At 36.0% G+C, this 26,192-nt stretch overlaps 1 protein-coding gene across 9 annotated transcripts in view; it reads right to left on the minus strand.

The window, feature by feature from the left end:
• Positions 1-735: 735 nt before the first annotated feature.
• Positions 736-26,192, minus strand: part of PARP4 (poly(ADP-ribose) polymerase family member 4) — a 50,141-nt gene continuing 24,684 nt past the window's right edge. For all 9 annotated transcript variants that reach the window (XM_072032705.1, XM_005014592.6, XM_013094808.5 and 6 more), the window contains 20 exons: positions 25,923-26,054; positions 25,596-25,682; positions 24,924-25,088; positions 23,995-24,041; positions 22,255-22,336; positions 21,678-21,815; positions 19,737-19,932; positions 19,430-19,500; positions 17,770-17,957; positions 15,088-15,187; positions 13,763-13,933; positions 13,271-13,351; positions 11,396-11,476; positions 10,540-10,635; positions 9,424-9,564; positions 6,322-6,984; positions 5,689-5,790; positions 3,692-3,794; positions 2,654-2,786; positions 736-1,312 (listed from right to left, as the gene is read on the minus strand). In XM_072032705.1, the coding sequence (XP_071888806.1) occupies positions 1,162-1,312; positions 2,654-2,786; positions 3,692-3,794; positions 5,689-5,790; positions 6,322-6,984; positions 9,424-9,564; positions 10,540-10,635; positions 11,396-11,476; positions 13,271-13,351; positions 13,763-13,933; positions 15,088-15,187; positions 17,770-17,957; positions 19,430-19,500; positions 19,737-19,932; positions 21,678-21,815; positions 22,255-22,336; positions 23,995-24,041; positions 24,924-25,088; positions 25,596-25,682; positions 25,923-26,054 (2,928 nt within the window). In that variant the 3' untranslated portion in view covers positions 736-1,161. The remainder of the gene's footprint in view (positions 1,313-2,653; positions 2,787-3,691; positions 3,795-5,688; positions 5,791-6,321; positions 6,985-9,423; positions 9,565-10,539; positions 10,636-11,395; positions 11,477-13,270; positions 13,352-13,762; positions 13,934-15,087; positions 15,188-17,769; positions 17,958-19,429; positions 19,501-19,736; positions 19,933-21,677; positions 21,816-22,254; positions 22,337-23,994; positions 24,042-24,923; positions 25,089-25,595; positions 25,683-25,922; positions 26,055-26,192) is intronic.

Below are 26,192 nucleotides of genomic sequence, written 5' to 3' on the forward strand. Positions count from 1 at the left end.
ATCTCAGAAACGCAAGGCTCTCAGGATATCTTCTTGGCAACCTCCTGTACTTAGGCAGGATTAATGGAATATGCTCCAACCTTGGCAGGTATTTGCTAAATTCTCAAGAAAACATCTATAAAAGAGATTTCACAGTTTTCCTTAGCGATGCATTACAATGCTTCTTTCTCTCAGTAAATACTAGGAAGCATGTCCTGTTTGCACTGCAGCACCCTACCTGAAGTGGCTGAGGAATCTGCTGCTTCTGAACATTTTCAATGGTTGGACAAACAAGTGTAGAGTCTGTTCTCTACACACTCAATCCTGCCTCAGTGCAAGTAATTGCCTTATTACTCACTACCTACACTTTCTCCGATCACAGCATAGCAAAGAGTGACTCTGCAGCTCCTGAATTTAAAAGAGGTAATGTGTTTTTTAAGCACAGTGTTTTTTAATGTCATTTAAGCACCTGTGAAAAACACATTAAATTAAGATAAATCACTTTTATTCTGGATTTATTATTAGGCTTACGTGTTTGGTCTGGTATAAAGTAATCAAGTAGCTTTTCCTCAGGATAAAATCAGAATACGGAGCAATAGCTGACAAAAAGAGAGAACTCATACCTCCTAACAAAATTGACCAATGTATTCACAAACTGACATATGACTAATAAGTAAAACAGTGCAGGAGAAAAACAACGGTTCTGCTGTTTGCATTTCAAGGCACACTGTAGGAATCACAAAACCAACACTGATATGTTGTGAAGATGTTTATTAGATCTTTACTAATCACATTTTTGTATCTGTCAAAACATTCTGCAGTATTTAACTGAATTACTGTATTGCACTTCACTTACAATGCCACGGAAGAATAAAATATTTTAGAAGAAAGAGAAATATGAAAGATGTAAAAGTAGTAAGAATATGCAATATACTGGAAAAATAATGTCAAATTATGAAATATGGAGGTATTTTTTTATAGTCACAGCTAAGTAAAACACTACGTATGCAAAGTTGACTAACCGTAAGATCCTTTAATTTTGTCTGCGTGTAAGAATTATTCAAGAATAATATACAATCAAATGTCCTCAATTTAAACATTTTACGTAGAATCGCAAGAAAAGCTATTTCACTATTATCTTAAACAAAGGTTTAAATATTTTAAGTAGAAAGAAAATTGATGTTAGTTAAAGGTGATACCCAGTATCTTCTTGGTGGCAGAATCCCAGTCTTTCCCAAGTTCAAGTCGATAGTAAATAGCTGGAAATTGCTTGTCAACTTTTCTTACCCACTCTATTGCTTTCTTGATCAACTCAAAAGTCCAGTGAACACCACTGTGTATAGAAATGAAACTTTATTATAATAAAATCTTGTAATCTTATAAACACGCCAAAAAAAAGGCAAGAAAATCATTTATTCTGTGATCATTTGAAAGAGGAAATTGTCTATAGTACAGTGACCCAGCCTATGTAAAATATCACCTGATACAGGAATCTACATCATCATCTCCTCTGCCCCATCTTTTTGGAATAATCCATATGGGGCATATGTGGATCCATAACCATTACTTGCATTCATTTGCACTGTTCCTATCACCACGGTGAAGTACTGTGCATTTCATAATGGCAAACTTGTCTCCTTCTTTGTACATTCACAAGTCAGAATTCTTTCACTTTTGTGGCCTATCCAAACTGCTTTCATCCAGCAGTCAACATGATTTTGTTTGTATTTCACACCAGACTAGCCCAAAGTATACAACCATTTTTCCCTCTGTCAGAAGGTTTCAAGAGAGGGAGGAAGTCTCTGCAGGGCTTTCCTTGCTGTTTCTTTATCCTGCCCTATATTCCCTGTAAAGCACGAATGGTACAAGCTTCCCGTTTGGGCACCACAATCTGTTTGTGGCTTGGGCAATCCAGATTCACCAAAGGTCTACTCCTTCATGCATCTTTTACAACTTTTGCTTTTCCGGTATAACAAAAAACTTCCCAGCTGACAATCGTTCTCTTCACCCCCAACAGAAGGGAATTTGCAGACGCAGGGACCCCTGTCTTTGAAAGATAACAGAGCACTAGGACATCCAGAAGTGAGGGGGCTTTGTCAGAATGAGCCAGTATCAGCATTTCCCAGGGCTAATGGAAAAAGTGGAAGTTGTGCTGTGATCTCGTGCTCTAATGATTTCAAAAAGTATTGTATTTTACAGTGTTTGCTTGTGAAGAACACCAACCCATAAATAAAATGCTGAAAAAGGATGCAGACCAAGAGGAACAAGTTACATGCATGAAAAGTTCAAAAAGGCTGAAGTCTTGAAAAGGTTGAGATGGTAGAATCTCCATCCTTAAAGATACTTAAAAATCAGCTGGGCAAGTTTCTGAACAACTTACCCAACATTTGAGTTGGCTCTGATTTCTCATTTTTTGTATCATATTTTGCAAAATACTCTCTCCTCCATCCACCCTCTTAGAAGCAGTCATGTGTCACCAATATCATTAATAATTCCCATTCCCTTTTCTACTGCCTCATCCTGTAGCATAGCCATTTACTCTCCATAATGAGATTAATCTCACATATGTTGAAAAGATGAAACATTACTAATTATTAACTAATTATTACTAATTATAACTATTACTAATGAAAAAATTACTATATTAAATTATAAGATTTTTTTTTAAGCATACCTTGAAGTGGTTAAATTATCTAGTTTCATCAGCGATTTGAAAACTATCCCATTCAGCTCCTTTGTGCAGCGTATGAACTGAAGCACAAGAAGAGTAGCAATCAACTGCAGTAGCTTTTCTTTTCCATTTGAGCCTAAAGAAGAAGAAAAGGGAAATCATTTAAAAGAATTCTTGATAGCAGAAAAGGTACCTCCTACAAAGTTTTATATTTAAAAATTTTAAACTTCTGATGCTACTTAGTTGTTTCACCACACAACCAGTAATATGAAAAATATTCACATTAGTGACCTGGCAAGCATGCTCCTGGCTTTCAAACTTGTGTCTGTTAATGCTTTTTTAGGATTTCTGCAGTTTGTGTTTTGCTTGGGTTCTAATCAACTTTGATTTTAATGCATGGGAATGGGAATGTGTAAGAATGGGAAAAATGTAAGAGTGTTGTCCTTTGATGAAGCATTGCATCTTCTAATAATTTAAAAAGAATGAATTGTCTTTTTTTTCCCAAGTTTTCTGGTCTGCTGCCAGCAGTGAGCGCCAACTGACAGAATCAAACAGCAAAGTGTGCATAGACAGAACGCATACTGAATGTGCTGCAGGCAGCATGTGGGGAAAAGAATTGTAGAAATATTATTTGTGTTATCTGAAATGTGAAAAGCAGAAGTGGTCTCAGACTCTCTCCTAGGAGAGACTTTCCTCCCTCACACTTTTTTTTTTAATTAAAAAAAAAAAAAGTAGATATTAATACAGCAGATACAATAGCTGAGATAAAAGAACGCCTATTGCTATTCCAGCTATTTCACATCCTCCACACATATTTCTCCAGGAGATGTACTTAGCATTCAGGACACTATATTGTGAGAGAAGTTGAGAAGAAAATGTATTATTAAAATCAGATGCTTTTGAAAATTTTTAGTTAAGAGATCCACTTAAATTCTGAGTGTATCTTATTGAAAGTTCTCCTAGAAATACACAGTAATAGCACACAAAGATAGGAAATGTAATACAATGCACTGCTTTTTTAATAACAGAAAAAGTATTTACCAAGTGACTGAATGCCTTTTCTGATAAGGAAATGATTAATTAAATAATCAACATCAAATTTCAAGATTTTTCCCAACTGTGGACTGAGATTCCAAGAACCATTCTATGGAATAAACAAAGATATGGATAAGTGAGAGATTCATGGCACTGAAAATGTATTTGTCAGGAACAAACTAAAACATAGGTTATTTATTTAAAACCATTTTAAAAGTGTACACAAACACCAAACTGAAATCCATGTGATCCATTTAGTTGATGCAAATATTAAACTTCCAAACCCCTTGATAAACAATCAAATGTTTGTAATTGATGTGGAATGTTGTAGCCAGGTTATATAAAAAAACAACTCAAACAATAAGAACAAGGAAATTTTGAACTGACTTGCACAATGACAACATTAACCTACTCAAATTTATTTCAAAAAAAAATCGTTTGGAAAATTATTTTAAAGGTGCTCAGGAAATACCCAAAAGAAACGAACAAACAAAAAACTCTCTCCTCTGAAGGGAATGCAAAGTCTCTATAAATTTAGTTTGCTATTTATGTTGTTAAATACTGTATTAACAAGACCAATCCTATTTTATCTGACTTTCCCTGCCAAAAATTAGAGAACTTTGATTAAAACCATCAGTTTGCTACTCTCAGATAGATGGAAGACAGGCTTTCAACAGGATTTTCAACTACTTATTCATCAGTGTTAAATACTTTCAAAACTTCTATCTGTCCTTGTAGGTTTACGTCATAGGTAACTATAACTGTAGACACAAATTCATAACAATTTACAGATTCATATAAGGTAAGCTAGAAGACAATACATGTTTCTAAATTACCTAAAAACTAAGATTCTGTTAGATCACTAAACTTAGTGTAAAAAACTGTGAGAAACTTTTTCTTTCTATAATTGGACAATTGGCAATTCTGCTCAAAAAGAAAAGCAATCTTGAAGCTCTCCTTGAGAGTTAACTCCCATAAGAGTCGATCACAAATCTATTCCCCATTATATCCCTATGCGTGGCATATGGTAATGATTCAATGTTTAAAAATAATTTGATAAAAGTGACCTGTCAAAAATATAGGAAAAATAGGCATCTCTTCTTGACTCTTACATCAGCTATACTTTCCTACTTTCCTTTTCCTACTTTTGCATGCAAATGGACATGCTGGATCTAGTGTACCCAGTATACTCCCAGACAAAGGGAATTCAACAAAGCACCAGGCTGAATGGCCGATCTCTGCTGATAAACATCAGGAGTCTCCACTGAGGGAATACCATGGTGGCTTCTTCATTTGGATCATGCAGCACTACTGAAGACCTCCTCCTGTTTATTACATACAGATATTGTTTGTATTGGATTGTATTGGCCTACGATCTGATTGTTGATCACCACACCACCTCACCCCATTAATTGGTAAGCTCACCAGCTGGCGATGGGTTAGGTGAAGCAGTGGACATCAACCACAAGGATCATACCTAAGCAAGGCAAAACATTACCTGTTCTGACTCCTACTTGCGGAATTCTTGGACGATATTGCTTAATTCAGCTTGTCTTTAATTCACCAGCCATTCAGCTGGTCTGACTATCCTGAAGAAGTTCCTCCTGTCCTCTGTGTAATCCTCTAAGTCCCAACTACTTGCATAATGTGCATTATTTGCATCTACTTCTTCAATCTGTCTCCCCATATATGGTTTTATACATGTCCCAGGAAGTCTCCAAGCTGCAAACTGGTGGAGGCTCTAAAATGGAGGTGTATTACTACCTGTTGGCTCTGATTTTACACTGTTCCTTAGGCACCCATTGAAGAGTTGCCCAGGAGAGCAATAAAACATAGCATGACCCTGAGGTCATTATATACTTTTTATGATCAGTTCAAAAAGTAAAGAAAATAAACACATTTATAAAATGCTTATCTCAGGACTTGAGTAAAGTAAAAATACGTTTTCTTTCTACATGTATCTTCTTTTTAAGTAATGCACAAATAGACTATGGGTACTGTACCTGATTTTGGAGCTCAAAAACTTCTTTCAAGTTTATAGAAGTCAGCTCAAGTCTCCGTCGAATCTTTTCTTTCTCTATTGCTGCAATGCTCTTTGATTGTTCCTGAAGAGGATAATCACAAAAAAATCTTATTCTACCACCATTATTCACTCAGCTACTATATCATGGAAATAAGTAATTTCATTAAAAGTTTTAAAAGGAACTTTTTTTTTCAGGTTGAAATTGGAAGATTTTAGGTTCATTCTCTCCTACTTAGGAAAGCATTTGAAATTCCAGAGTTAGTGAGACCTTTTTTCTCCATTTAAAAATTTACAATTCTCTCAGAATAGTAAGGAATAAGCAGCAGAATTCAGACTGTAAATTTATAACTTTAAACAAGAACAATGAAAAAAATAATTGAACAAAAAGAATGCTTTCTGCATCTCGGGTTCGGATTTCTTGAATTGGAAAGCAATTTCATTACCACCCTTAACATATTCTTTTTGGGCTGTACAGGAATGCACCTTAGAACACAAATGTTTTTAAGGCAGCTTTCCTTTTTAAGGCAGCTTTTCCATTAGATAAATGCTGCCTCGATTTCAACATGACATTTGTAGCATCCTGTATATAAAAGGCTCTCAGTTGAAGACTTACCGAAACCTTAGTGCCCTCAGTAAATTCTTCAGATGCTGTAGCACAACGATGACCTACTACTTTTTTCTTACACTTTTGCCGTGTCATTGCTGGTTTGCTGTCACATTGGAAAACAGGACATTTGGGAATAACTTGTTTTTCAACATTTGTTTTATCAGAAAATGTTTTGCCTATAGGAGTAGGTGAACCAAACATTCCTAAAGGTTGTATCTGAGAAACACAAGAAGAATAAGCAGGTTCCATGCCTCCCGCCAGTTTTTCAAGAGAATAGGGACAAGCAGGTGCACCAGCACTCACACAAATTGGAAGTGCAAGGGTCTGAAGTGATTTTTTTTCAGCCAGATAAGATGCTCCTATCTCAGGTTCTGAACCAAATGAGAAAGTGTTGCAATAATCCAGCACATGAAGTTCATGTGGTGAAGATGACGCTGCTCCTGAAGATTCCTCCTTTGTGATGCCATTATCAAAATTCAAATTTGATTTGAGACTGCAAGTGTTACTTTGAATTTCAGAAAAAATTCCAAAGCCCTGTGTTGTCACTTTTTGTGAGGTGCTCTCCTGAATAACAGGAAGTCCTTCAGACTGAAATTGGAAGCTTTCAGTTTCACCTCTGTCACTGAAGAAATAATCTGACCAAGCATCAGTTACTCCTGGGGAACATGCCTGTTTAGTAAAATGACAAGGAAACAAAATAATTCCAGAAATACTAAGATATTTTCCTCTTTTTAATCAATCTGTTATTTCTTCTTATGTTGTGCACAGTATCATTATGTTGTCATTCTTATGTTCAAAATGAAAGTAATACATCAGTTAGACTAAAATGTTCTTACCCTATTGAACCTTACACCGGTCCAATTAAGAGTAAAACTTAAAGTATGAGCGGAGAGTGTTTTACGTTACTAAGATAAAAACGATGAATATCTGAGTGATAAGTGGTAATTTGGAGCCATGGAAGTTCCACTACTTGATATTGTTTTATATACACAGAAGATAGATCTATGTAAACTGAACTGTGCATCCTGCTTGTGCTTACTCAAGCTGGGATGTTCACATGATGCATAGCAATGCTGGTACATGTCTAGTAGTTGCTGCATACAAGTTAGTGGGCTTGCCACCATACACCAACGTAGACTTCTAGATGTTCTGCTACCTAGGAGTTCTTGGTCCAAAGGATCAGAAAAAAAAAAAAAAAAGGCTTTATATGAGTTGACCTAAGTTATAGTACACACATACACTGGGACAATTTAAATAGAATAGAATAGAATAGAATAGAATAGAATAGAATAGAATAGAATAGAATAGAATAGAATAGAATAGAATAGAATAGAATATCCTGAGTTGGAAGGGACCCTTAAGGATCATCAAGCCCAACTCTTGACACCGCACAGGTCTACCCAAAAGTTCAGACCATGTGACTAAGTGCACAGTCCAATCTCTTCTTAAATTCAGACAGGCTCGGTGCAGTGACCACTTCCCTGGGGAGCCTGTTCCAGTGTGCAACCACTCTCTCCGTGAAGAACCCCCTCCCGATGTCAAGCCTAAATTTCCCCTGCCTCAGCTTAACCCCGTTCCCGCGGGTCCTGTCACTGGTGTTAACGGAGAAAAGGTCTCCTGCCTCTCGACACCCCCTTACGAGGAAGTTGTAGATTGCGATGAGGTCTCCCCTCAGCCTCCTCTTCTCCAGGCTGAACAGGCCCAGTGCCCTCAGCCGTTCCTCGTACGTCTTCCCCTCCAGGCCTTTCACCATCTTCGTAGCCCTCCTCTGGACACTCTCCAACAGTTTCATGTCCTTTTTATACTGTGGTGCCCAGAACTGCACACAGTACTCGAGGTGAGGCCACACCAGCGCAGAGTAGAGCGGGACAATCACCTCCCTTGACCTACTAGCGATGCCGTGCTTGATGTCCACATTCTTAATACATTGTGATAGTCCACATTCTTAATACATTACAGACTACAGGTTAAGATGATGTTCCTCGGTTGTTTTAAATGCACATCATGGTCACTTACAACATAATTTAATAGACAAATAATGATTTACTTGATTCCCCTACAAAATTTCGAGATATAAAGCCTCAACCTGTTACGACTTCATGGGCTAAAAGAATTATAGGTGCTAGCTAATTTCTAAAGTCAAGAAGTACCGTAACTAGCAAACATCATATTTCACTAGTTCATGATTCTTGCATTGCTCCCCCTCATCCCAGGGACTGGCCTGTTTCATGCCAGGAATATTTCCTCTTCTTACAGTTATGCTTGCCCCCCATTCCCAGTAATCTCTTTGCTTTGGCTGTATCCCTCTGCTAGTGGAGACTTAGGTTTGGATCAAAACCTTGATCTTCCTTGAAGGCCCCTCCCCCCCGACTTCTTAGAGTGAAAGTGCCTCTATCCAACAATCTACCAGCAGCAGAAACAAAAGCAAGAAGCATCCATTTTCACAGACCTCTTGCTTGTTATTTCGAGAGTTGGCTACCGGTCTGTGACATATGGATGAACTACAGTCAAGTGAAGCAAGAAATACAGTTTGATCTAATAATGGGCAAATGAATTTCAGCTGAGGACTTAGAAGAGTGGTAAAATAGGCAAGGTATTTTGTAGCTGAATGTGGTGTATTGTAGTGTAGGTAAGAGTGCATATAGTCAGCAAAACACAGCTAAGCAAGCTAAGATCAGTATGACAGCTGGCATCCCTGTTTAAGACAGCATCAGCAAGGATGGAACTATGAGCCAAGTGCTATCTATGCTGTGGACATTTAAGAGTAGTTCAAGCAGTGCAACAAAACTATTAATGAATTCTCTCATAAGAATACATTAGTGTACATAAAGCCTTGAATTCAAGAAGGGTTCGTTTCTGCTGGAAGGTAGAAGAGTCCTATATCATATCTTCTTTCAAAATTTCTCATTTTATTTTTTAAAATGTACTTTATTTTTGGGACAATAAAATTCTACACAGTACTTGTCTGGAGTTAATGACTTTTAAAATAATTTAAAATTGACCTAATTTCATTAACAATTGCTGTGTATTATCACATAAAATACAGCAGCACAGCTGGATAATAAATGAGAAATGTTAGCAATAAAAACATATATTAAATATAGTTACCTGGGAAAATCCTTCTGAAAATAAAATTTCAGATTCCACTGGCTTTTGGTCCCAGTCCATGTATGGTAAAATATCTACATTTTCTTGTGCTATAATTTCCGGAATGTTTGGAACATCAGCAGGACAAATTTCATTAGCATCCTAAAACAAAATTTATCACAGTTACAAACTTGAAAGTTCCTTCAATTTTTAATTCTTAGTTGTGACAGATGATGTCATAACAGAGAGTGCATTTTTTTCTGTGAGTATGAAATGTGTTGAAAACAGAAAAAGTGGATAATGCAGTACATTAAAAATACTCAGTGTATACCAATAAGCAGCAAACATAACTTCACAGTTAGATATTTAACTTCAGGATGAGATGAATCAAGCTCTAGAAATATCTATTTATTTCAGGTGACAATAAAAAGTCAAACATGACCAATTTATCACTAAATGTACATACACATATATGGTCAGATGAATTCCCATTCTTTTTGCACCATCTACTACTTACTCCAAGTGATACCATATTGCTTATCACGATACCATTTTCCATTTGAAAATTCTTTTTACAGACTTTCGAACTTCAAAATTGTCATTTGTATGTATTTGTTTCCATTTGCTGCAAAGTTTTGCTTTTCCTACCACTGTTCTAATTTTGGAAACAAACAAAACTTTCCATAGTTTACCGCAGTATTAGAAGATAATTTTTTCAAGTTTTGATTTACTTCTTATTACCACCTGATACAGACTGCCCCGGAATGACCTTTGCCAGTCCAAACCCATTACTTAAAGAGTATTTTTTCATCTGGACTTTTCCTTTGACCCATTTGGCTTCCACAGCACTAGCACAAATTACAAACCCTTGTAGCAAATCACAACAGGAGAATACTGACTGTTTGAGGTCTGATTGTAAGGTAAGGACAAGCAATATATGAAATAGAAAACAAAAATAACTTGCTGTATTGCAGAAGGAGCCAGAATCATTTCAAAAAAACATAGTTCTAGCTCTATTTTAAATTAAGAAACATTGTTTATTGCAAAGGAAGACTGGTTTTGATGTGTGCAAGGTTACAGAATTTAGAGTCTTCACAGAAAAGCTAGTGAGAACAAGGTATTTTGTAGAAAACATACCCTCTTCTCAACTGCAATGAAGCTTGTAAACTGGGTTATAATTGAGTTCTCCAAGCTAAGACGAATAATCTTGTTTTTCAAGACTTGTTTCTTCATCTGTATTGGCAAGTATTAACAAATGAAAGAGGCAGAAAAAATACAATCAGGTAAAAGACACAGAAATGCCAAAACCAAATATATAAAGATACTGATGCACTCTACATAGGGACATGTAAAAGGAAGGTCTCATGAGAATATAGTGGCCTGACTCTGCTCCTTCTAACTTTTTCTACGTCCTCACTTAACTTTGATAGAGACATGTAGTTACACACTTCTTTCAGTTCTGTACTTCCTCTTGTGTAAGAGAAAGCTGTACCTTATTTAGGATTAGTTTGAAGCCCTAGGTAAGCCAAGATGACAAAGTAATAAGTTTTTAAGTAGCTAAAACTTACATCTGTTTTAAAAGATCATTAAATCTGTCTATCTGTAAAACCGAAGTCATTATCTTCCACCCTATTCTATACAAAAGCCAAGAATGCAAAATACAAAAACCAGTTATGTTTTGATCTTCTGGAGACAAAAATGTTATATGACAGGGAAAGAAGAACCACCAATGGTCTGCAATGACAATGTATAGATTAGGAAAAATAGGTACATGTTATGCCAATTTTCTCATAATGGGGAAGAACACAGTTAAAACATGTTTAACTGCAGTTAAAAGGAAAATGTATTCCAATATGGTGACCTTAACCTTAAAATGACACTGGAACTTCAACCTTAAAGTTATGTTTAACAAAGCAAAAAAAAAACTCCATTCCATTTAAATGTTTGCCATTTGTCATTTTAAATATATACTTTTGCTTTTAGATTATCAAACCTCATGTTCTGTTTCATTCTCATGAAGAATCCCATCTTCATAGTCCCTAATGAAAGCTCTTGCTGTGAGTTTGTGTAGCACCTAGAAAGAAATTAATGGTGTTGAAAAAAAATAATATAAAATATTCCTTTTATTTATGAGATCCAGGCAGTTAGCATCCATATTTATCTAATTTTCTAATTGTCAGACTAACCTTTCATTTAAAAAGCAATCATAACCTGTACATAAGGTACATTTTCATTTCACTTAACTTTAGCAAACTAAAAGATACCCAGGTCTTTTTCTTGTTGCACACATTCTCACTGGGGTATGAGAAAAAGCAAAGAAATGGATGAACAGAAAAAACACCAGGCAATCCATCCCATCTTGAAAAAGCTAACTAAAACAAGTAGGAAGCTTCCCTCTTCTGGAGGAACACATTTCCCTACAGTGACTGTAACTGGAGCCCAGACAATTTCCTCACTCTTAAGTAAGAATATCTAGATAGCTGAAGTTAGGTAAATTAGTCCTGTGCATAAAAATACAGAATTTGGGGGAAAATTAAATTGAATCTGGAGTGTTTAACTTTGAACAATTCATTAGGTCTATAAAAATCAAGTCATTTCTGACCTGGGGATTTATATGCAGAAAAAGGGAATACTGAAACCTATTAACTAGAATTTGCTTTTTAAAACGGAACCAGTCTTTCATGGGAAATAAAAATACTTTCAGTCTGCTCAATATTCTAAAGCTAACAGAGAGAGGGAACACTCTCTCTGTGTGGCAAAGTTTTGCTGTATTCCAGCTCCAATTGCTCAAACATTCCCACTAAGTCATTTTTGGAAGAAGACTGTAGATGCTGGAGAAAGGCACTACTGTGGAGCACCTCATAAGCCAGTATTTTTTTTTTTGTGCTAAGGTGAAATGACAAAAGAAATGGGTAAGAATTCTCAGAGTTCATCTAAAGCATCAATAATTAATAATTTGTGTCTCATTTCGGCCCTTTTAAAAATCATTTTACCATTTCAGCTTACACTTTTCAAAGCCCTATTTTTTTAACTACCTCTGGAATTTGTAGTATAGGATTTTTTTAAAAAAGCATTAATTCTTTATGGCAAGCAATTGCATTGCTTCTGCTTGCCAGTTTCATTTGTCTGTAGAAGGGCATATCCATGGAAACCAACTGTCCTTAGACTACAACCCACAATAGTAGCTTTCAAAGTGGATTACACTAAATAAGGAACAAAGTCATTTCTATTTGAAAACAAATCAGCTCCTTAGTGGGGAAAGGGTGAGAGTCATATCAGAATTATTACTGAAGAATAACTATTCTGTTGATTTTTCAAGTGTAGACACCTCTTAGATCTAATAAATGGTTCTTTTCAGCTTGTTTTCCTTTTCAACACCACTGCAGAGCTTTCCTCTATATAAATACTCTGAAGTTACTTGGTTACTGAAGCAGCTAAAAGGCTAGTACTACTTTAATATCTATAAGTATCTAAAATGAAAGACTGATGACAAGATTCTCACATAGTAACAACGTACAACTTGAAAGAGAATGCTGCAGCAGCTCCTTCACACAAGTCACCTGACAAAGAAGAGCAAATGCAGGGACAAAGCTAGAGCCCAAAGAAGTTGCTGGAATAAGAAGCAGCACTTTCAGTTCTGAGAAGTTCAAGTTTCATGCTAGAAAGCACAGAGAAATGTGGCACTTCTATGTAAAATAGTTTCTTTGTAAAAGCCTGAAGATGGGAGGTGTGTTGAAATGTCAGAAGCAAAAATAATACTGCAAGAACTGAAAACAGGGGTTTTAATTCATTCAAAAGAGCCCAAAGCAGCATGTTGTTTAAAGCAGCTTCTCTCACTATATGTGCACGTAATGTTGGCCAAACTCACTGTTCCTGTTGTCTTCTGTAATTCAGTAGTTGACACCACAGTTTGTAGTTCTTTGTCATTTATTATTGCTTTTAAGGTGGCCTAAAAGGGGGGAAAAAAAAGTTTTATTCTCTTTGTCTTGTACTGTGTTACTTGCACACATGCATGCTGTTCCATGTTCTGAATGCAACTCAAATCTGAAACTCTCTGCATGTCTGTGTTTAAAAACACTTCCCCTTACAACAAGGGGACACTCGCAAATCTTGTATTTATTGAAGTATAATAACATGCACATTAAATAAGGTAACCTTTTCCTCTCTACTTCTTATTGGGAAGACTAATGATGGCATTTAAATAGTAATTTAATTGTATTTAGCAATGAAAATGAAGCTAAGGATATACTGCATAAAGGGTATATAATACAAAATTAATATAATAAAATAGAATAGGACCTCTGCAATCTTTTTATATGTGAATTTCTATCCAGTAGTAAGTGTATATCCCAGTCTTTACCTGAGTACAGTGAGGGACAAATCCATAGACAAGAAGCCTCTCATTGGTAAATAAAGACTGTATTTGAGCAGGAGCCTGCATTGGCTCCGGTTCATTTGTATTAAACTGTTGCCATTTAATAGAAACAGAACTGCATCCTGGAGAAAATATTCTGGACACCTGGCGCTGTATCTGTGTAAAGATAGAAAACAAATTAGCTCTGTTTCCTTCTAGGCTTTTAAGAGAAAATACAATCTCTTAATACAATAATAATAATAATAATAAAAAACAAACAACAACAAAAAAAAAAAACAAAACCAAAAAACACAACACCCATACTTCCCATGTGAATTGACCTAATTTCCTTTCTTTTTTTCCTTCTTTCTGATACAACTAAAGCCACATACTTCTAAAATTTTTGCCACATACTGGTACAACTGAGTCAAAGGATAATCACTCAGCTCTTACTGTACCAGCTTTGGGAAAAATGAGACTTCTTTTAAGTGAAAGCTGAGATTTCAGAGTAAAGTTTCTATTCATCAGGGTTGCCAAACAGGCTAGGGAATATGGCCTGCTAGACACAGCACCTCCTGCGTGTGAACTCTGAGACGTGTGAACAGTTCTGCAGATCTCCGTGGTCTGCTCAGGATAATTTTGCATCCTTCAAATGACAGCCAGAATAGCCAGAGGATAGATCTTCATTCTTTCCCCCAGACAAAAACATGCCATGCCAGCTATTAGCCGTGCTGGAGCCCCTTCCCTACTAACACTGTGTCAGGAGGGACCAGATTCAAGGCACAGCATAGAGCTGTAGGCACATAACTACTGGGAAACCCAGAAGCACTGCACATGGGGTCCTATGTTGCCTGAAACTTCCAGAAGCACCAACAGACCAAAGACCAAGAATACAGTTTCTACAGGCCTCAACACTACGGCAACGACAATGTAGATCGCCTGTGACATCCAGGACAGAAGCAAAACTCTGGTTTTCCATTCAGAGAGAATTATTTACATAGTTTGACACCATAAACTTTTTCCAATTTGGTGTATTTGCAGTCACCAAGAAATACAGATCTCTCTCAAAAAGAATAGAAAAACTAAAATAAATCTTGGTTTCCTTGGTTTATTTTATACATTAAGTGACCAATCTGAATGAGAAGGTGGGGCAACTGCAGCAATAAATTCCCTCCCTTATCAAAGAACTGGGGAAGCTCCACAGCTCTCTATCCCGTCTAACCCATGTTCCTGCTGAAAATAAGGCATGCACACAAAAGACAATCACTATCAGATATTGATAGGTCAGGCAATGATCACATATTGAGTATATTAAGGATTTGTAAGCGTACCTTTGTCTCCCAGTTATGCTTTGATTTTGGGTCAAAATATTCAAACGCTCCAGCACCATACTGGGACAAAGACCTCAGCATGTGTCGATTTGCTGCGGAACTAACAACATAAAAAATTCTTCATGTAATTAGTGAATTAAATCATTAAGTCACCTGATACCATTTTTACATCTGATACCACTTCTAAATATCTTGGTTTTAATTAGTACTGCAAGGCTTGTGAATTTGATTTTTTAAATTCCACCCCTTTCTCAGGGTATAGACCAACAGAAAGCAACTGAGCCAATTAAAATCATGCTGTATTACAGATTTCCCAATAACATTTGAGCAAATTATATGACTTATGAGCTTTTACGTGTCCTACTGCAGGGCTCTGAGGAGAAATTAACTTATGTCCCAACACCACTAAGGCTGATCAAAATGATGCTAATCTTGAAGTAATTAACCTCAGTCTCAGCAGAGCTACGTAGTATGGGCACAGTCATCTTACAGGGAGCGTCACTTTCTAGACAACATGGATATAACCGATATGATAACACGTATTAGCCTGAAAGAACAGCAGGCTAATGGTCTGACAACTAGGAAGCTATCATTGGTATACAGACAAATGAGAGCTTCTAGAGGATTACAGGAGAACAATTAATCAGATGAGAATTCTCGTGGGTGAGAAACAGCACGCTCTCTCTCGGATCTTTGTCAGACAATAGCAGATTCACTCCTCAACAGGACCACACCACTGTCTTAGAGAAATCTAGTGAATCCTCACCAAATCCCCTCCAGGCAAAATTAAACAGTACAATTGTATTTTATAACAAGAACACATAACATCTTGAACTTAAAAAGGTTTACCGCCCTTTTAAAAGCTTTTTTTTTTTCTTTTTTTTTTTCTTTTACATATTTGCTACTTATATAACTCTATCAAGTACAAATCTTGCACTATTTAAAAGTTTTTGTTCAACCTTTCAACCTGATCTAGTGGAAGGTGTCCCTGCCCATGGCAGGATGATTGAAAATAGATCATCTTTATCATCCCTTCCAACCTAAACCAATCTATGATTCTGTGATTTTTTTTTCCACTCACCTGCTGAGAATTATCAGAGATAAAACTAATGTAGTATTCTCTGTTAATTCAACCTTCTAGAAAACACTCTGTCTACACAAAAGTATGAACCAGAGAGCGAGCTTCTCTTTTACACCTCTTTCCCAATTATTGCTTTACCAATGGAACATATTAAATAGATCCTGCCTCATGAAGGTAGACTTATACAATAATGTCAACCATTAGTGTTATAGGTCTAGAGGAACCATTAAAAACCATGCCCTCTCAGACTGTCAGCACTAAAATAATCTGTCCCCAGGACAAGTTCAGTCATATTAATAATATGAATGTAAAGTATGCTGAACACAAAATGACTGCAAATACATTGGAAAGGATTTCAGCATATTAGTGGGCACACACCATATCTGTTCTTTGTTGTGTGTTGATGCAAAGGATTACACTGGAAGAGCACTGGGATGTTTGGTACATGGCCTGAGCAGTGTGCTCATGCAGTGCTGGGAGAAGGCCTGCAGCTCCCAACCAGGAAACACTGATAGAGCCCTGATGAAGTTATCATTAAAAACATTCTAGAAGAACATGACTCTCACCACTGGTCTTTATTTTGATGTGTCCTTGCCAGCCTCCCTAGGATACAGTAAGAAGCTAACACTCTCTGACTCCCTCCCATCTAAGCCTGGCAATCTGAAACATGCAACTGTAACCCTTTATTTTTAGTCACATCTTTCCAGTTTGTTGTTACTGTACAGTTAAACTAAATCACAACGAATTTCAGTGAGGTTTTGCTTGTTCCTGTGATTGCTAAGAACTCTTTTTAACACAGATGGCATCTTATAGCCAGCCATATACCAGAGTTTATACCAGATGTTTCCAAACTTCATTCTCTCTACTATTGCCATCACTATGACAGATCTGTGCTGAGTCACAGTGGTAGCAGTTGCTCCTGCTCCCCCACTCTGGGTAGGTAGTCAGAGAAATATCCTTCCTGCCTGCCATCATTTGAGAAGAGGAAGCATGAATTTGGCTGTTCAGCAAAAACATTGACTGTGCTGGAGTAGTTACTCCCTGTTTTGCCTAGTGAAAGGCAGAGGCTGGTTTTGGGTTGAGGAGGTTTATCTTCACATTATTGTGAAATCTGTTGCATTCCAGTAGTGAAATGTATCAAAGGTTTGGGAAGCTAGTGCTTTCATTGTCTTTAAGTCATTACATTCATTACATTCATTGTCTTTAAGTCATCACCTTACAAACAAATGAAAATTAAATCATGAAATTATACAACTATTAATGTTAAATTGAGATCCCACTATCAAAATGAGACTTTACAAAAACATGAAATGCGAAGTTTTAGAATGTTAACTCTCATATTTTCCAATTATATTCTTAGATAGTAGTTGTTATAATGAAGAAAGATATTAATAGGTAAGGCTACCTGCACATGGAATTAAGTTTATTGTAGGTACCTTATCACTGAAATTCCTTATAAACATTTCTGCATTTAATCTAAACTCATACATACATTTAAGACAGTACACTCAAACATCTGACTGTTCTCAGCTTATTCACCTCACATTTCAAATTAATTATCTGTCACTTAAAATAAAATTGCTGGCTAACTTTGTACTTACCCAACACCACATGTAAATAACCTTGTATGGTAGACATTATCTTTCACAATCTGGAACGTCACACTCTCATTCTGAATGTGTCCGTCAGATATAAGAAGAAGGTTTCGGTATCCTCGAGAAGGAAATAGCAAACTTAAGTAACGTAAGGTCTTCCACAGATCAGTGTTTCCCAATGTTGCAGTAGCTGACTGAAAAGTAAAGTATTACAATATTAGTTTGAGCTTAACTTACCTTTTTTAAATAACATATAATGTAAAATTTATTATTTAGTATACAGTTCTTCTAGTTCCCAAATATAAATGGTTAATTCTTAAATTTTATTTTGTTCCTGCTCTTCCATAGTTATGCTTAGAGATGGAGTTTAAGGTTCATATCATCCTGTATTTTCTCTGGCTTAGGCAAAACAATGCATAGGCAAGATATGTAAGAAAAATTATAAATTCTTCTCCTACAATATTCTCAGAGCTTTTAGTTATCAGTGGTTTGGGGATGTCCTGAACGATTTTCGTCCAGATTACTCCGTCTAAGAGCCATCTTTTAATTTGTTTAACCCACTTTCTGAACTAACTACAGTTTACCCTCAATAGCAAGTGTGACAAGGAGTTCCTCTGTGTATTATGCTGTTTTTCAAGTGACTTTGTACATGGGCAGAAAGTAGTAGGACAAGGGGACAAGTGGTAGGACAAGTTTAAACTAAATGAGGGGAGATTTGGATTAGATTCTTTACTCAGAGGGTGCTGAGGCAAGTTACCCAGAGAATTTGTGGATACCCCATCCTTGGAGATGTTCAAGGACAGGTTGGATGGGACCCTGTGCAACATCATCCAGTGGGTGGCATCCCTGCCTGTTGCAGGGGATTGGAATTAGATGATCTTTAAGGTCATTTCTAACTCAAGCCATTCTATGATTTGATGATTCTGTTTAGTTTCCCTTTTAAATCCACCAACTGATCATTTTGTTGGATAGCCTCTGATACCTAAGAGGTGAGAAACAGCAAATACTCATCCAAAAGTATTTTTTCTTGTCACTGAAATTCCTTTGGCCTAAATGCTGGCTTCACTTACAAATTATAGATTTCCAGAAGGAAGTCTAAACATGTGAAAGCACTTCTTTACTGTGCAGATGAGGGAGCCCTGGCACTGGTTGCCCAGAGAGGCTGTGGAGTCTCTTCCTTGTAAAACTCCAAAAACTGTCTGGATGTGGTCCTGGGCAGCCTGCTCTGTGTCCCTGCTTGAGCAGGGGTTAGGACCAGGTGACCTCCGGAGGTCCCTTCAAACCTCAGCCATCCTGTGATTCTGTGATTTTGTGAAGGAAATAATTTCCTCTCTTGTGCTGTGAGCAGGCAATGAGAGGCATGAACTCCAAAAGACAAATTTAGGAGGAAACACTGAAAAAATGTTCTTACACTTATATCTACTTAGCTTCAAAATAACAACTTAAGCAATCACCTTAAACTAAACAGGAATTAATATTCAGATGTGGCTGTGCTTGTTACTAGGGAAAATAGGTCTAAATTATAGTCTAAATTATATAAAAAAATAATCTTAAAAGCTGGCTTAAAGAAAAAGAAAACAGGATGAAAGGTTGGATAACTTCTGCAATGATAAGCATTCCTTTTAAAGCAACATTGTTTAGAATACAACCAAACTGATTTACTTACTGTAATAAACTCAGTTAGTGATGCCAGATCCTTTATGTTGCCCTTTGAAAATGGGGAAAATTCTATGAAATCTGTGAACAAAGATTGACATTAGGAACATTAAAATATTTAGCATGTGGCAACACTGCGGAAACACAAGTTTAAGTTTTATGACTAGAGTATCAGAGCAGAAATATAGCATACTGCTACACGTTCCAGGTTGCAGTTCAGTGTATTAAGCTGGTCTGATAATAATGATGCACATAAAATTAAGTCTTGGCAAGAAGGTAAAAGGGGGCTCATAGTTAAAGAGGAAACAGAAACTCACTTGTGCCGAATTTGACTACATTCACATTTTGTCTGAAACGAAGTTGTTTCAAAGCGTGTAAGGCAATCTGCTTTGCTTCCCGTAACATTGCACCTGCCATGGAATTTGAGCAATCTAATAAAATAATAATTTCACTGGACAGCTGCTCATCATCAAACGCTGCTTCAAACTCTGGTTGGAATACGAGCATGCAAGCCTACAGAGACAGAAACAAAATCAGTGCAGTGAGCAAATGCTATTGCATTCGAAGTGTACTCAAGCATCTTCATTTTTCTCATTATGGAATGAGAACAACATACAGCCATATTTGAAAGTTTGAGTTAATATATTTAATTTAATCGCATTTAGTGAGAAGTGCAACTTCTCTATCCTTTACATATACCTCAAGCCTCACATGAATAACTGAAAAAGGAATTATGATGTTCAATGTTTTTATCCGATTTACTCTTCGGCAAACAGCATTGGACTCTCTTCTCAAAGTTAAAAGAAAATCACAGATATTTTTTATAATCATCACTGCCACCATCAGTTTGTTTGAGGGACTAGAATTAAAAAATACATACATGCAAAGCAAAGAAATGCATATTGTCCTTGCTAAGAACAGAGATGCTATAAAACACAAAGGCTTTCAAAAGTGCAGCAATGAAATGCTGGAAGGAGTGAAAATGTTTCCAATAGCACAGAAAGGTTTGTAGTCTGGAAGCACAAACAGAAATGTTTTTCTTTTTCCTTTCCTCAGGGGAATATCTGTATTATTGAAGGCATGAAACAAATGTCCCTGAACTAATCCTTTTAAACTAAACAATTCTTACTAAAAGAAGAAAAATAGGAGACATCATTGTCAAAAAGAAAACAATCTAATCTGTCGTTTTACTCCTTTTACTCAATTTCAGAATTGGATTGAGAGATTGTTAATACCAAGACTTTACATTTCACCTCTGCAGCATTTTCAAAATCAAAAAGCATCTGAAAATAGCTGGAAGTGCCACAGACTTCACTTTTATACCAGAAAAGAACAGCTGTGGTCACAAAAAATGGAGGAGGATGAAACAGTTTCTAATAACCTGGAATCACATATTTTAAGATATGCTCTTAAATTCTAAATGTATTTATTTCTCAGGCAAGGAGTGGATGAAGGTAAAAAGAGGTTAAACCGTTCTTTTCTTTCCTATTCAACCTTTTGTTAATGTTTTCCAGTTGTAATAATGAGCTCTTCTGTGACACAGCTATTTGTCACATTCTGTTTGTAGCTGATACAGAGTGTTTGAACTGCTTTCTGTGTCTTTTTCACTTGTTAGTAAAAAATATGAGATTTAAATGCCTTTGAAAATAATCACTGCAACAGTAATAACCACAGCAGAACACAATCTTCTAAGAAGGCCGTGTGCCTTAAAAACCCACTGCTGGGTTATATAAATATTTGTGTGAGAGTTGTAAATATTGTTACAAATATTATTGTAATATTATTACAAATTTAATGATTTAAAATGTTATTTATTTTCTAGTTAGAATACAGACTGCATGACTCTGAAGCTACTTAGTTCCAGCCTCAGCCACAACTTATTTGTTCACTTCCATTTCTGTAAGTGCAACATCTGCATCAAACAGTGTAGTCACATTTCTATGAAATACAAACAGGAGCATGACAGTTAGAAAAAAAGTGTTTTAACAGAGATATGATTGGACACTGCGTTGAAACTGTGCCTCAACTTTCAGTTTATTACAAGGCAAAGGATAAAATAAAAATCAACAAGATTCTATGGAACTGAAAACTAGTTTTTGAAGAATACTCAGTTTAATAAAGAGATTAAATAGAATACTGTCTATGGTGTGGAATTGTTCTTTCTTCATGGGCTACCCATCCAAATCGAACTGTGTCTGTTTATTATGTTTTAGCATATTCAGTATTATCTCATGAACCGTGTAACAGTTACACCATACCTCACTGTTTTGGTTGGGATGCTTCTCTACCCACATTCGGGGTAGATACGCTTCAGAAATCCATATATCTAGACCAAAGCCACTACTGTCCAAGCGGCTGTTTTTCACAGTCTTAATTACAGCCTTGCACTCCGTTTTCTGGAAGGGGAAAAAATAGGCATTTAAATATTTGTTTAATAACAGTACAGTGAATATTTTTTACTTGTACAAAATAAAATTGTCATTCGTGAGGACAGGGAATGATGACAGCACAGTTAATAGGGGTTGTACCAAAAGTCTTTTCTAGAAAGATTATATAAAATTTAAAAGGTACAGTTGCTATGTACATATTATATTATTTAAAATATCATTCACTTTCCTGAATGTGTTTTAAAATATGAAAACAAATGAAACAAAAAGGATTCAAGCACAACAGACATTTTCATCTGAGAAAAACAGAGAAGCTCTCAGTGTTCAGAATGAACACTGCACAAAGCCACTCAGACCTACAACACACATTTCCTAGGATTAAAGTTCATTTTCAAATACACAGCAGAACTCCTAAGGCAGACACACAATTTTAGTGAAGTTAGTTTACCTTTATTTTAAGTTTATGTGTCCAACTATATAGGCGTTCAATGCTATATGGCATCTCAATAGACATATCCAAGGAGAATCCACTAAAAACAGAGAACAAATGAATGGTGGTCCAGGAAAGACGATGATTAATCTGCATGCAACAACATCTCCATGAGAATGAGCTATGTTTCCTGACCTTTTAAACTCATTGGATGAAAGTGAAGAATACTAAACTATTTAGACAAGTTTCTGTCTCTGTCCCCACTGTTTTTTTTAAGGTATTCAGATTGCTTTTTGCCAATTTCAGCCAATCTTGTCTCATAAAATAAGATTATCTGCTCTCTGCACTGCTTCTTGGTTTGTGTATCTTGGGACTGACTTAGCCATTTTTGCCACACTATCACAATGGTTATTCATTCCAGGTTGCTGACTCACCACAAACCTGGGTTATTGGTAGTCACTATATTGCAGGATAACATCTCCCAGACTATAGGTGTGTAGGGCTGCAAACATTTCCTTTATGTGTAGCCTTCCATTGTTCAGTCTTACATTTTGGTAAATAGCCCCTTTTAAAAACTGTCATTGACTACTCAGAGTCCTAACCTCAATATTATTGAATGCACCATGAAACTGTGTATCTTCTGCACAGTATATGAGCAATTATTTTCTATTTACAGTCACATCTCCATTATCTTTTAAGATGCTTGTGGATAAAATATGCAATAGGTATGCACAGTCCCAGAGCAGCTGCAGAACCAGAGTGAAGCAAGAAAAAAATTATTATATTATGAAGCATTATATAAATGTTTGCAGCTAACTCGGGTATCTTTGTGTTGCTGTCTCTAGGATCTGATGCTGAAAAGTGAGGTAGTAATATCTGACCTCCATCCTCACACAGTAACTATTCTTAAGTATTTCCCAATTTTTATTCACATTTTCTAGTTGAATTGTCCCTTCACCTTAAAATTCAATTGTATTATAATTTTAAATATATTTTCTACAACTGGATGTGTATTATATGAACATGTGAATTTATTTCTGATATGCGTATGCCAGAAATAGTGCCAAATCTTTAGTTATCAGTACAATATTACTACCAATCAACAGTAACTGTACTGAATAAAAGCAAGGTAACAGTATGGAGCACTACTTCAGGATTAAATACGGTTTGAGAAAATTACAACAGATGTTGTTTGTGCCAGCTTTGCAGCTAGAACAGAGGACATGCTCAAGAAAAACACTTCTCATTTGATTTTAATACGGAAAATTCAATTCCCTGAATAACATAAGTTTTGACACATTTACTGCTACTGCTACCTACACGCCTTGCGATTCCAGTTGAGAACAGCCACATGCAGAAACATTATCGGGAATTAAGTTATCATATTCTGTTTCCAATAAGTCTTACTTTACCAGCAACATTGTCGTTTCAGGTAATTGTATTTTTAAATTTAAAATACAAGTGCAAAGAAAGGCTAAAATGTTAAGTGCAATGATACTGCAAATATGAAGATCAGGTAGGCTCATTAAATTGGGAATTTACGTATAATCCTTAGTAACAGAAATGTTTCTGAAACAAAAGGAAGTATTTATGATAATATTTATCTAAGGATGACAGATTAGAATTAAACATTAAACTAGTCTCTTGATAATGCAATATTCCATATAAGTAGAAAAACATTAAATGCGGATATTTTAACTTAATGTTTTAAAAATATTGATAATAAATCAAATTACAGTATTAATGAAAGCAACTTACTTCTTCACTGTTTTTATTTGTCTAACACAAACCTTCTTTACTGTATCCTACAAAAGAAAAAGAAAAAAATCTTATACTGCACCAGTTGTGAAGTATTTGTATGTAATCCCTGACACTTCTATCCAGCTGGAGCTCCTTTCTCTTATTCTGTCACTAAGATGGGACTGTCTGGAACCCTGTTTACTTCATTCATTCATATGGCTTTGTCATCTGAGCATCACTGCAGCTAAAATTCAGATGAGCCTGCATATGCTGCTCTCCCAAAGACACAATGAACTTCAGAACTCAGTATAATATAGCTCTGAAGCAGAAGGCATGGCTGTTGAACAGTCAGACATACGACACAGCTATATGATCTCACAGGGAGTAGGACCACAAGGACCACCATTGGCTCTTTGCCAGCATTTAAACAGAGATGACCTCCCCTCCCACCTGAACAATTCCTGAGCCATCAGGGACATCCAAAGAAACAGATGGGAAACCTGGTCAAAGGAGGCAGAGAAGGATAATAGCAGCGTTCAGCAGATGCTCAGCTGCTGTTTTATGAGGGATATATACAATACCTATTTTCTTGCAAGCCAAAGGAGGAACAGCAAGGACAGAAACAACAGATAACTCAAAATACGAGATCTAGTTTAAATGTGTTCCAACTCAAGTCAACTTTTCAAGTACCGCAAGAGTAAATAAATCCTCAGAGATACTACAGGCTTTCTACTGATCACGGCACTCCTAAGCTTGTGTTCACATTGCTTTTTAAAAATCCTGTTATGACAAGAATGATAAACACAATTATCTTTTAATAAAAAGAGAAGAAATTAAACGGAAGATAATCATGATCTTACTGAACTCTCTTGTGTAACTGCAATCCCCTAGGTACAAAATCCTTGCTTCAAAAGAAGATGCTATTTTAAGATTGTATTTTAACAAACCTGCGTGTTTTCGTTCAGTGCTTTGTCCTGTTGCCATGGTGATACAGAAGCAGGCATATGAAAAGTGATACAACCATTCTGACAACTCAGTTCGGTGATATAGGTGATTTTGATTAGAACTGTAGAGTTTGGAGGTAAATTCCCAACACTTATTACAAAAATATCCTAAAAAAAGAGACTAGATTTAATGTCATTGTTAAAGCCCATGTTTTCCAAAACATTAATTTAATTGGTGGTACAGCACAATCAATTTAAATGCTAACACAGAAAACACTACTTGGTTTTTGAGGTGTATAAGGAAAAATGATGCTAAGACAATAAGTATTAAACTTTTGATATCTTTTCAAGATTTCTAGGCAAGACTGATCATTAATAACTAAATAAATCAATCTTTTATTAAAAAAAAAGCTGTGATTTCTTTAAAAATGTAAGCTCCTAAAAGGAATATTTGTTTTATATAAGCCGTGGAACATACTTGAAGAAACAATAGCAGTTTACTAAAACGATCAAATGTATGCTCCAAGAAAGTTCTAGTAAAAAGCAGCTTCCCAACAAAGACATGATTGAGCAAAGATTCTGATAGGAATATCCTCACACGCCCAGATAACCTATCTGTAATCTGACAAATGCAAAATTTTCAAGTAGGTTATGAAACCATTATATTCAACGTACCGGTGCATCTTGGTCCATTAGATAAGCTCCATCGCCCTGACTGATAGCTTTACGATATTCTCTGTGTGCTTGTTTCTTTTCTTTAACCTATGAAAGATTTTCCAAAATAAGTGTTTTCATCTCTATAAGCAGAACACTTTCATCTCTATATACAGAACACAGTATTCTCTTACATGACATTACCACATGACAGTCAAGTGGTAATAACAAAGAACTTGAGAGAAAACAAAATAAATTTTGGTGTTGTATGCTTTATTACTAAATAAGTGCTTTCAAATCTTGAAATTGAAGGACCTACATCAAAGGCAGTGTACAGTAACATCTTACCTTTCCAATGATGTGTTTTCCATTGATAAAAGCTTCAAATCCACAAACAGCAGCTTTATCATCCAAGGGAAAAACATATTTAGCTTCAATCGGACTACTGCTTTGATTGGTGTAGGTCTGAAATATTACCACCTGAAATGAACATTTTTTTTTATAGCTCCATAACATTAAAATGTGATTAAAACATCAATACTGTAAGAGAAACAGCATAACTGCATTGCATGGCAAAATATCAATATGTATGCCACAGCCTGATGATTTATTTGTATA

The sequence above is a fragment of the Anas platyrhynchos genome, chromosome 1, assembly GCF_047663525.1.
Source record: "Anas platyrhynchos isolate ZD024472 breed Pekin duck chromosome 1, IASCAAS_PekinDuck_T2T, whole genome shotgun sequence".
NCBI classification, from domain to species: domain Eukaryota; kingdom Metazoa; phylum Chordata; class Aves; order Anseriformes; family Anatidae; genus Anas; species Anas platyrhynchos.